At 52.0% G+C, this 12,136-nt stretch overlaps 1 protein-coding gene across 15 annotated transcripts in view; it reads left to right on the plus strand.

The window, feature by feature from the left end:
- The first annotated feature begins 4,059 nt into the window (after positions 1–4,059).
- TCF7 (transcription factor 7) overlaps positions 4,060–12,136 on the plus strand; it is a 32,863-nt gene continuing 24,786 nt past the window's right edge. For 11 of the 15 annotated variants that reach the window (XM_081280229.1, XM_081280239.1, XM_081280242.1 and 8 more), the window contains exons 1-3: positions 4,060–4,770; positions 4,952–5,018; positions 5,501–5,685. In XM_081280229.1, coding sequence (XP_081136355.1) covers positions 4,522–4,770; positions 4,952–5,018; positions 5,501–5,685 — 501 coding nt within the window. In that variant the 5' untranslated portion in view covers positions 4,060–4,521. The remainder of the gene's footprint in view (positions 4,771–4,951; positions 5,019–5,500; positions 5,686–12,136) is intronic. The other 4 variants (XM_081280237.1, XM_081280234.1, XM_081280235.1 and 1 more) reach the window with 4 other exon arrangements.

Genomic DNA, 12,136 nt, shown 5'->3' on the forward strand with positions numbered 1-12,136 from the left:
GGCCCATTCATTGGGCAATGTTTGGTACAGTGTGGGAAATAGTCACAAGCTCTCTGAACCTACAGAGCGGATCTCCTTGTAATTCCCCCTCTCCTCAAGCCAATTTGGCCAAATGTTCTTGGGGTTTCATTAGGAAACACTAATTTCTAGCTCCATTGTTATATTTTAATTTTGATAGTAAGTCTTGGTATTGCATAAAATATGAGGGACAGGGGGAGGGGGAGAAGAGACCTACAGAGGTTTCCCTTCTTCTTTATAAAGGAAGAAATGGTCATTGGATGTTGCATCAAAGCCATCGTGTGTCTGCTGACATACGGGTCCCAGCCACCCACAGTCACACACACTCAAACACGCAGTTTCTAGAGAGCAAACTGTGTTTGTAGCAACAAACCACACTGACTCTGGGACTTGTGACCCGACTCTGCCCTGAGAGAGACACTCCACGGGAAGCCTTATAGGAGCCTGCAGCCGGGCCTCTAGGCCTCTTTTGGCAAGTCCCAACAGGATGCCAGGCAGGCTGGCAGGCAGGAAGAGACGCTGCTGGGAACCTCTCCCTGCTGTAATTTACTAAATCCATCTGGGTCTCCTTTGAGACATTTTCTGGAAATGCCACATTTCAAGGTTCTCCCTGTTTAAAAAAGGTCAGAGAGTTCATGGGGGCCTTTCATGTTATAGGAACTTGAAAGGAAAGGAAAGGAAATGTATATTTTCAGCTTTAGCTATGATTAAGCGGGCTTAGGCCATGAGAACATTCAGATGATTTACATGACGTTACATGAAGAGCCAATTAGCCTAACAACTTCCGAAAAATATCTAGCTCAAGAGCACCTATTTATTAGAGCGCTTGAAATGTGCCAGACATTATGCTGAGCTCTTTACTAGGATACGGTGATTTGCCTCAACCTCATGCCAACAGTCAAAGGCAGATACAACACCCATTTCACACAGGAGGAAACTGAGGCTAAGAGAGGGTCAGTGATTTGTCTGGGATCTCACAGCCAGTAAATTGCAGGGTAGGGATAGAAACACCCGTCTGCCCAGATCCAAAGCCGGAGCTTTCTTTCTCAGACCTTCAAACCTTGAGGGTCCTGACTTCGTTCTTTATCCAACATCAGTGGAAGGTCAGGTTTGCCTGATTAATTAGCATAAAGATGAAGCCTCAATAAAACATACCTCTGATCTGACTAATGAGTCCAGACCACTCTGGGTGGATTTGAAACTTGCTTGTAACCTCCAAGGGGGCAGCCACAGCAGGTCTCAACCACCACACTGTGGAGGAACTCCAGGGCCCATGGTCTTTGGGATCTAAGTCACTGACCAGGACAGGTAGCCCAGGGCAGCCAGGAGAGATGGCACAGGCTAGGGTCTGGGCTCAGAGAGAGGCTCTGGGCTCTCTAACCCAACAAGGGCTTGGGCCACCCATACATACCATCCAGGGTGATTATCCAATCTTCTTGATGGCCCCACCATGCAATGAGAGCCACCCAGAAAGTTAGGATTCTATATTGGTGACAGCTCATTCATCATCATTTGTCTGCCAAGACCACACAGCAGATAAGGACTCCTTTGGAATTTTAGGGCCATAATGGAATACTGGAGTGTGGTCATTAGGGTGTAGGCTCAAGAGTCAGACTGCCTGAGTTTGGAGTTCTGACACCCTTATTTTTAAGCTGTGAGATATTGGGGGATTTACTTAACCTCTTTGACCTTTAGATTCCTCATTAGTAAGACGGGATAATAGTCCTCATGTCACAGGGTTGGTGTGATGATTAAATGAGATATGTGTATGAAGCACTTGGCAGGATGCCTCGCACATAGTATTAACTCAGTATATGGGGTCATTGTTTGAATGACTATAAGGGAATGATAAAGGAACCGGTGCTGACCAAGGGCTCCTATGGGGATGTACCTGCCTTTTGGGAAACAAGTCTAAGCTCCTGTTCTCCTTGGCATTCTAGGCCCCGATGGAAACCACCTTTAGGAGGCCACCCTGACTGCCCCAGCCCACTGGAACTCCTGCCACTCACCTCTGTACAGGCAGGCTGATCCAGCCCCCAGCTTAGCTCTGACAAGTCCTCAATTTCTCAAAGCAGCCAGTGGCTCCCAGAAGGCACTTCTACCCCCCACTCCTCAGCCTGAGCCTAGGGCTAAGCACAGTAGTTGATCCCTCAGTGAGCTTTCAGACTGATCTCAGCGAGGCTGTGAATGCCTGTGACTCAGCCCTCCTCTCTGCATTACCCCTTCTCACACCCCTACTCTTCCTTCCCCCTCCCCTGTTCCTCCCAGCAAGGCAAGGAGTCCAAGCCAGGACATCAGAGGGCCGAGGTTCCCAGGCTTAGGGATTTCACAGCCCTATAAAATATCCAAAAAAACTTGAGAGTGGGGGAGTGAACAGATCAGAAAAAAATATCATTTTTCTTTAGCCAAATTAGGTCATTAAAAAAATATATTCTCACCATCATTTTAGTAAAGAAAGGATGCTTTCACACCAATAAAGCAGAAAGAACGTAATTTTTTTTTTTATTAAAGGCTAATACCAAACTGAAAAAAATTTACCCTTGAGGGAAAAAAAAGGACACACCTCACTTGCCCCTTCTGACTTCTTTCTTTTCTCCTTGGATTGGAGAAAACTTCAGTCCCCACCGGCCTGTGTCCACTGAGACCTCATGGATCTTACCAATTGTTCAGGAGGCGGTTCTGCCTAAGCTGTAATCACCCACAAACACAGAAGCCCCCCTAACCCCACCCCAAACGCCTTAGGGTTAGGCAGATACCTATTTCCATTCAACTTTCAGGGGAGGTTCATCCTAAAGCCAGACCCTACAACCTGGGTAGTTGATGGGGGTGGAGGGGCCGGGAGATCACGTGTCAGTGCTCTCCAGGCAGGGCGGCTTTTGGCTGGATCCCCTCCCCGCAAGATAGAGGGACCGGGATCCAATTGAGCACTTGGTCACACTTTGGGGAAGCAGGCTGGAGAGACCCAAAGGGCAGGACACCTTAGCCCAGAGGTGGGGGGCCGCGGCTCCCCGCTGGGCGGGCCAGATAGCATCTGAACACTGAGAAGGACGGCCCTAGCTCTTTGATCCGCAGCCAGCTAGGCTGGGCCTGGACCCGGAGGGGCGGCGCGGCTGTCTTCCGGCCCGGCTTTGCACCGCTGCCAGCGGTCCTGTGGGGCCCTGAGCCAGAGAGGCGAGGCGTTCAATGCCCCCTCCCCCAAATACCCTCGGTTTCAACTGCTCTAGAAGAGGAGGGAGTGTCTACATTGAATCCAGTACAGAAACCTGCTGGGGGACCTGCAGTTTACTCGTCCCTGATGGACCCAAAAAAACGCGATCCAAAGAACCAGTGTCTTTTTGCAGATGCAGAAGCTGAGCTGAGACCAAGTCACGGGAGGTCTCTGTGAATAAGGCTCCAGGTGCCAAGTAGATAAGATGGAAGCTTCTGCACCGACCATCGTTAATGGGCTTCAGAAAGCAACTTCCCAGATCGAGTTGCTGCGGGTAAAGGACCCCACGTCGGAAACCGTGGTCCACGTGGCTGCTCAAAGTCCCTGGGAAATCAGTCCTTGGGGTACAGAAATTCTAGGCGTGGAACTGAGCTGGGAAAGTCGTGGTGGGGGGTGGCTGGAGTTCGGCGGCGGGGTTCCTTCCTCCTAGTCTTCTGTGTTCGCACCTCGGAGCGCCACATGGTTGAGGGGCTTGTTACAGATGTGTGATGTATGAGCTCGCGCATGCAACAGATGCTCAATAAATTTGTGAGGATTGTATACTTGTTCTCACAGTGGGCGGGCAACCCTGAAGGAAGTTCCAGATTGGCATAGAGATGGAGAATGGGGCAGAGAATGGGCCTTTGAGAATTCCTAATCTTGACGGTTCCCTGGGTTCCGAGTGGCCCCAAGCTCTAAAAAACCCCCAGTTCAAAGCACAGGCCACACTGGGCCTGGGGCCCAGAGGCAGTTCATGCTAAGGCCGCGACTTGAAACCACACCCAAGTCCCAAGGCACCCTCACCCTACGCAAGTGGAAAAGAAACCTGGACGCGGGATGACAATATCTTGTAGGGAGAAAGCAGGGTCAGGAGTTTCCTTTAGGGTCCTGACATTACAGGAGAAGAGTGACAATCTTTAAGCTGCTCCGACGTCTCACTCAGGATTCACTCACGGAAAGCGAGCCCTTTAAGGCTGTGCCTAGTGGGTGCGTCCCGGCCTCTCCGGGGAGAGGAGGGGGCGGACCCAGACTACTCGACCACGCCCCCGTCGGGGCCCGCCCCCAGAGTGCCCGCCCCGCCCCCGGCACTCCGCCGGCGGCGCCTTTGATGTTCCGACCCGCCGGCTCCGGGAGCCGCTCAGCCCCGCGCCCTTACCCGGCGCCCACAGCCCGCCCAGGCGGAGTCAGCCCGCGCTCCGCCCGCCGCGATCCGGGCTCGGAGGTCCAGACTCCGGGCTCGCCGCCTCCCGGGCCGGCTCCGTGCCCCGCACTCTCCGCGCCCCGCGCTCCCTGCGCCCGGGCGGGCGGAGGGCACCATGCCGCAGCTGGACTCCGGCGGGGGCGGCGCGGGCGGTGGCGACGACCTAGGAGCGCCCGACGAGCTGCTGGCCTTCCAGGACGAGGGCGAGGAGCAGGACAAGAGTCGCGACAGCGCCGCGGGCCCTGAGCGCGACCTGGCAGAACTCAAGTCGTCGCTCGTGAATGAGTCCGAGGGCGCGGCCGAAGGCTCTGGGATCCCGGGTACCGGCGCCGGAGCACGCAGCGAGGCCGAGGTCGGGGCCGAGGTGAGCGTCTGCCCGCGCCCACTGTGTCGGGGTCGCCCCGCCGGGCGCCGGCTCGAGCTGACCAGCCCTCCCGCTTGCGGCCCTCCGGGTCTCCATCCTTCAGAGCCCTCCTCCCCGGCCCTGAGCCCCTGAGCCCCATGGTCCCCGCCGCCGCTCACGGCCTCTCTGGTTCTCCCTCTAGGCTCTGGGACGGGAGCACACTTCGCAGAGACTTTTCCCGGACAAACTTCCAGAGTCTCTGGAGGACGGTGAGTTTCTGCACGGCCTGGCTCCTCTTCCTCGCGCTGAGGCCCTGGCCTCGATGGGGAAACAGCGAATCCAGGGGGTGCCTCCCCCGGCTGCTGCTCGGGGAGGGGATAGAAGCCAGGGCGGGGGGTGGGGGAGTGGGGGGGCGGGGGGTGGGGGAGTGGGGGGCGGGTTTCCCGGGCGCTGCTGGGCTCGAGTCACTTCCGGTGCCCTGACCTTTATAGGAGTAAACAGACCCCCTCCATCTCCGCCTCCCCTCTTGCCCAGGTGACTGACTAATCCCCAGCCTTGAGGAGAAAGCGTTGGCCAAGGTTCCTTGGCTGGAGGACTGAGTGGGGGTTCTATTCGGGGCCGCCAGGGGAAGACCTGGATTCGGGGTCTTCCCACAAAACTTGGCACTGAAGACACCCGCATCCCGTTCCCTAGCAAGTCACAAACTCGAAGGAGACCCCTTGGCAATTCTTATTTTTTCTCTCAAGAGCAGACTGCCTTCAGCCTGAGCAGCTGCCTGGGCTGGTATCTGACCCAGCTGTGGTTTTTCCAGGCCTGAAGGCCCCAGAGTGCTCCAGCGGCATGTACAAAGAGACTGTCTACTCCGCCTTCAATCTGCTCATGCACTACCCACCCGCCTCAGGAGCAGGGCAGCATCCCCAGCCGCAGCCTCCACTGGTAAGTGACCCCAGCAGCCAGTGTCCCTAGCGCTTGCTTCTTCCTTTGACCAGGTAGGTAAGGCATGGGCAAGAAGTGACTTTTGCCTAGAAGAAATAGGTATGTGAGCATTCTGTGGTTGTCTTTTTTCCTCGTACACAACCAGTGGGATCTGAACCAAGAGGAGAATTCTAGGGGGAGGAAGGAGGGCCTGCCTTGGATCATCCCCTGCCCTGGAGCTATTGGCTTTTGTCTTCCCAGCACACTCATAAGCAGGTGCAGGCCTGGTCCTTGTGCTGCATGATGCTGGGGTGAACAACTTTTGAGCTGAGGTCACCTTCCTCTCAAGGTTGGTGTGTTTAATGTGATTTGAGCTCAGAGCTCTGCAGTTAGCTTTCTCCTGGGAAGCCCTGAGCCTGGGTGTTGGAGGGATGGGCAGAAAAGGACCTGATGGGATCTTCTGGTTATGCAGAAGAAAGGTTCTCCACTGTGTGTCCTTACTGGCATGAGTGTGCCTGTGCCAAAGGAGGACCCTACATACCAGGTGAGTTCTGAGGAGGCATACTTGGTCTCTTACCTGCTAAGAAAGGTTTGCAGAGATGTATTGCAAATCAGTGGTATCAGTAAGAGACCAGCTCAGTGAATTGTGAGTTAAATCCTTTAAGTACCTAGAGCTCTGAAAAGATTTCATGATCATTACAAACCATGCTTTTTTCCATTGGTCCAGATAAAGTGTGAAGAGCCTATTTGGAGTGCTTTTAAAGCTGCGTTTTTTTTAAAAAAAATTCACATTAATATTTCAGACAGTCCCCAGTTGACCCAAGTTGGGGGTGAGGGTGCATGGAAGGCTTGGGGAGGTCTGTGGTAGGTTGATATTGGGTGCAAATGTAAACCCAGCGCATGGGGCCACAGGCAAGGTCCACCCAGAAGGAGGACAGGATGACTATGAGGCTGGTTCAGATCAGGAGTGAAGAAGGAGGTTCTGAGAGCTATTTCCTGTTAAAGCTGGCGGGAGGTGAGAAGACAGATGCAGGCTGCTCTCCAGAAGCTCAGACCTAAAAACCTGGTAGACAGCTGACTTGAGAAATGAAATCTTTGCCCTCTGGACCCCTTCTCATCTCTGTACACCAAGCACGTTAGCTATTGAGAGGTCTGCTTGACTTCTCTGCTCTGTGATATAAAGGGTAATTCTCTTCTTTCCAGGTCTATGAGGGAGGGGGCTTCTTCCCCACCCTGCCACCTGATGAAGCCACTGTCCCCATAGCCCTGCATCCTGCAGGAACAGATGCTTTTTTGGATTCCCTGCAAGGTGTAAACTCTTTGAATTGGGGCCAGTTGACATAACCCACCATTTCCAGTCACTGGCATGCATCGATTGGACTGGGGCTATGGTCATCATAGTAACTGTGACTGGACAAGAGGCCTAGGCCCCAGTCCTGGCAGGGCTAGCTCCCAGGACTCCATGGCAGAGCAGAGGGAAGGCAGTGGTTCCTCTTACAGTGTGAGCAAGTGGCAGGAGAGTATCCAGAGCAGGAAGGGCTTCATTCTGCTATAAGGGTGTGGGTCATAAGACCATTTGGTGTCCTTTGGTTTATACTGGTCAAAGAGTAAGCAGAAGGTGGATTCCCACAGTCAGGATCAGCACCACTTACCTGGCTTGGGGCATATGTTTTTCAGCTTCCAGTTTTTTCCCAAGCTGTGGCAGATGCTTGTCTATGCATTGCACCCTCCTCCCCACCCAGCTGCTTCCCCCACTCCTAGTTTCTGGGAACATGGGAGGACAGGCTCTGGCACTGAATTTCTGTGTCCTGGCCTCAGCTGCTCTTTGGGGCTGGGGACAAGGACAGAGGCAGGGACCTATGTTAGAGTGACATAGGGTGAGGAAATGTACATGAATATAGGGGAGCCTGTTTTAAGCAAACTTGATAGTTATAACACATAGCAAATAAAAGTAGTTGTTTGAATTATGCAGAAAATTGTATGGACACTTCAGATATGGTTGGGTTTTACAAAGCAAAAGAGATTGGCTTCATATATTTGGAGCATATTTATCATCCGATTCAAAGTTCATATGTCTGGCCGGGTATGGTGGTGCATGCCTGTAATCCCAGTGACTGAGGAGGCTGAGGCAGTAGTATCACAGTTTGAGGCCAACTTCATCAACTTAGTGAGGCCCTCAGTAATGTGAGACTCTGTCTCAAAAGAAAAATAAAAATGGCTAGGGATGTGGCTCAGTGGTAAATGCCTCTGGTTCAGTCCCCAGTACCAAACAAACAAATAAACAAAAAAGAGTTAATGTGTCTGGAGTCAGGAAAAAGTCTTCTGTAGTAGGTTGGGAGCTCTAGAAAGGGCCCTGAGGGAAAAACTGTCATGGGAGTTTTTCCAAAGCTGGTCTTTATCAAGCCCATCTTTGGGGGACAGACTACCAAATATGCTACCAAGCCCTGTTAGCAAGCCTTAGAATTAGGTCTTCTCATCCTTTGTCCAGCCTCTCTAAGGACATGTAGGTGGTCAAAAATTTTGCTCAAGGGGCTGGGATTATGACTTAATAGCAGAACGCTTGCCTAGCATGTGTGAGGCACTGGGTTCGATCTTCAAATACCACATATGAATAAATAAAATAAATGTCCATTGAAAACTAAAAAAAATTTTAAAATAATTGGGTTCAAACTGGGTACAGTGGCACATGCCTGTCATCCCAGTGGCTCAGGAGGCTGAGGCAGGAAGATTGTGAGTTCAAAGCCAACCTCAGCAAAAGTGAGGTGCTAAGCAACTCAGTGAGACCCTATCTCCAATATAAAATCGGGTTGGGATGTGGTGCAGTGATCAAGTGCCCCTAAATTCAATTCCTGGTACCCAAAAAACAAACAAAAAATTGTGCTCAGGATCTAAGATGTTCAAGATGAATTGCTGGATTTCCATAGATAGCAGGGCAAACCCACACCAGAGACCATCTCCACTCACGTGTGGGAGGGATGTTCATGTGGCCACCACGTCTGAAGGCCTCCAAACAAGCAGACTTAAACCTTGCCAGGAGCCAAATGTCTGACTGACAACCAGTTGCCATGAGGCAGAGAGACACTTTTTTCCAAAAAAAAAGTTGCTTTTTGGTATTTGGTTTCTTTGAAGCTTTGTTTGGGGAAGGGGAAAGTTAAATCAAAGCTTTTTCCATGCAAGTTGTTTGCCAGGCATCTAATACAGGCTTGCAGGCAGTTACTGGCCTAGATCATAACTATTGTTTCTGTGAGTGTGAGTGTGTGTGTGTGTGTGTGTGTGTGTGTGTGTGTGTGTGTTTTCTTCTCAGTTCTGAGACCTGTAATGGGGTAGGAGTGGAGAGGTAGGGTAGTGAGCTGGTCCTGAGCCAGACTCTGGGGGAATTCTGAAATTAACATAATAAGGCAGCATTCCCAAGGGAAACTCAGGCGATTAGATGTACAAGACCACCAGTCTGGTTCTATCCAAAAAGGATATGAGGAAGCGTTGCTCTGTGGCCCTTTCTATGGGCCCCTCTTGGAGTCTGTGGCCTGGAAGGATTCTGAGCCTTTTGCTCAGAATTGACAGATCCATAGAAACAGAAAGTGGTTTGCCAGGAGCTGAGAGAAGGGAAGAGTGGGAAGTGACTGCCAATGGGCATGGGATTTCTCTTTGGGGTGACGAATACATTCTGGAATTAGATGGTGGTGGCAGTTGCAACCTTGTGAATATACGAAAAATCGCTGAATTGTACATTTTAAAATAGTGCATTTTATGGAATGTGAATTACATCTCAATGACCAAAAAAAAAAAAAAAAAAAGTTGTGGCTTTTGACTGTTGCAGAGGCTTAGGCCACACTCCCTGTCCCTGATCCCATAGTTATCCTAGTACCTGGGCATCCTTCCAGCCCAGGGATCAAGTGGCAGCTCTAGTGTGAGGGGCACAAGGGAAATGGTAGACTTATGTGTGGGGCCCTGGCCATAGGGCTCACCACTGAGTCCCAGGATTGAGGTCCTAGTGAGGGCATGGAAACAAGCCCTGAGGGAGCAAGAGGAGAGGGTTATGAGCAAGACCTGACTCTAGCAGAGGAAGTGCTGTTGACAACGGTCCCCCATCTGGGGAGCTGTGCAGAGAGAAGGTGTAGGAACACTACCCAGCCCTCCGCCCTGACAGAGGTGCACAGTGGGCTTGCTCTGGGATATTAGTGGCAGTTGAGCACCAGCCCAGGTTGGAGTGAGGATTGTGAGAAGGGAGTCTGTTACCAGGTTGCTACCAGGTTCTGGGAACCCAACACAGAACCAGGCTCAGCCCCAAGAGTGCCCAGCTGAGCTGAGAGCACAGATTAATAAATCCAGACAGGATTTATTCTGTTTGGAGAAGTACTGTCAAGTAGGCCTAGCTGAGGGGTCTGGACAGTGCTGGCCTCAGCTTGGGCTGTGAACCAGGGTCCCCTGAGCAGCATGCTGAGGGCTGCAGGTTGTCTAACAGATAAAGCAGGGACTGGCATGCTCCTGGGTGCATCCTAGATCTTCCACTTCATCTATGAGCACTCCCAGCCCTCATTATTTCCCATCCAGATGGCACAGTAGCCTCTTCCGGGGTCCATCTGCATCCTTGTCACCCTAACCCACAGTCCAGACTCCATGTAGCAGCCAAAGGGGTCCTTTAAAAACAAATCAGATCACGTCTCTCACCTGATTAAACTTCAGGGCCTTTCCCATTAGTCTTGGAGGAAAGTCCAAATCACTTACCACAGCCTCAGTGCCTCATTATCGGCACTACCTCCTTCCTCTCCCTCACAGCAGCCCCTCTAGCCTGGTGGGTTTTATACCTGGCCAGCTCTTCCCACCTCAGGACCTTTACATTTGTTCCCTCAGCTTGCACTTCTCTTCCCCAGCTCTTGGCATAGGTGCCAGCCACCTTCTTAATCCTCATTTGAGGCTTAATTCAGATAGTTGTCTCCTCCTCCGATCATTCAAGCGGGATCCTCCCTCATCCTGCCTCTGGGCCTTGGCTGCCTTACCCACCCCGGCAGCTCTTCTGGATGATGTGGTTACCATAGCTGTAACACACTTGCCATGCTTAGCCAAAGAGAGCTTGTCTGCAGAGACATCCTGGACCTTGTTTCCTGCATTTTTGCAATGGGCTCATGAGCCTTCCTTGTACTTTTTGGAGTGAGGACTAGCAGTTTTGCTAGAGAGATGCCCAGGGAGGTGCCAGCATAGCCTGGGCTGGGTGGGGACAGGCTTTGTCCATGATTGATCCCTTCTCCCTTGCTATCCTAGTTCTCGTGGGACCATTGGTGGCTTAGCGGGTTAGGCCCCCTGTGGACTCCCATCTGGAGGGCTGTATCTCCACTCTGGGCTACAGGGGTCTGAACCCTGGGACTGGGGACTCAGGTGTATGTGTCCCCTACTCCCTGCCTGACCTCATCCAGAGATTCTTCAGATGGGAAGTGCTATCCCTGGGACCAGCATGGGAGCCATAGCCACTTGCTCAATCCTGAGAATCCCTTTTCGCCACCCCAAAACTTGATCTGAAAGAGACTCTCCTTCCTCATCCCTTTAAAGCCCTTATATAAGGTGTGAGGAATTGAGGCTGTTTTGTAAGAATAAAAAGGGAGATGACCCTCATGGTCATTAGCCTGGAGCCACCCTTGGACCTTTGCTCACATGGTCACCCCTAAACGCACCCCCTTATTCTTGCTGTAATGCTTCCCCGATGTGTGGTGCAGGCTTCCAGCAATACCCATGCACATCATCTTTATTCATAGCATCCCTCCTGTGGCTCCTGGCTCACTCACAGGCCACCTTCTTTATCAGGAGGATGAGGCTCTGGACAAACCACTCCTTAGTTTCTGTTTTGATTATTTTCCTGGAGCATAATATCCCCTGAGAACTATGGGGTCAAGAAGTAGGAAGAATCACAGTGTTCTGCAGCCCTGTTGCCCCTGTTCTTTGTGGGTTCCAAGCCTGCGACTGTTCCCCAGCCCTTGAAGTGCCTAAACATGACTGATATGGAGTCTTGTCTTTGTCGCTCTTCATTTAGTCTGTGGTGGATAGTGGGACCTCAGTTTGTTTTGAAGTGCATTTCTTTCCTGACTCAGAGGCTGTGTGGGATTAGCTGTGGGATCTGGACAGTCTGTAGACCCTCTTCTGCTGCTCCCAAGCTGAGACTGTGCTTCCACCCTACTGCTGCCTACAGTGGGCCAGGGAAGCCCCATAAAGGAGGCCTATCCTGCAGACCCTGGTGAGAGCCAGGCTTCCTGCTCCACCTTGTCCACAGGGGCAGGGAGGAACGGTTACAACTTTAGGGCAGCCTGCTGACCTCTTTGGAAGGGTAGGGCAAGCTAGCTCAGCAGAACAGAGGCGGCATTCCCAAGGCCCCGGGGCTGACAAAGAGCTCTGGATCGGTTGCTAGGACCCAGTTCCCAGCTCTTCCTGGGTTCCAGTGAGCTGGTTTGAGCCAGCAAATGAGGATCTTCACACCAGTTCTGCC

Source organism: Spermophilus citellus (genome assembly GCF_964194105.1).
Source record: "Spermophilus citellus genome assembly, chromosome: 1".
NCBI lineage: Eukaryota > Metazoa > Chordata > Mammalia > Rodentia > Sciuridae > Spermophilus > Spermophilus citellus.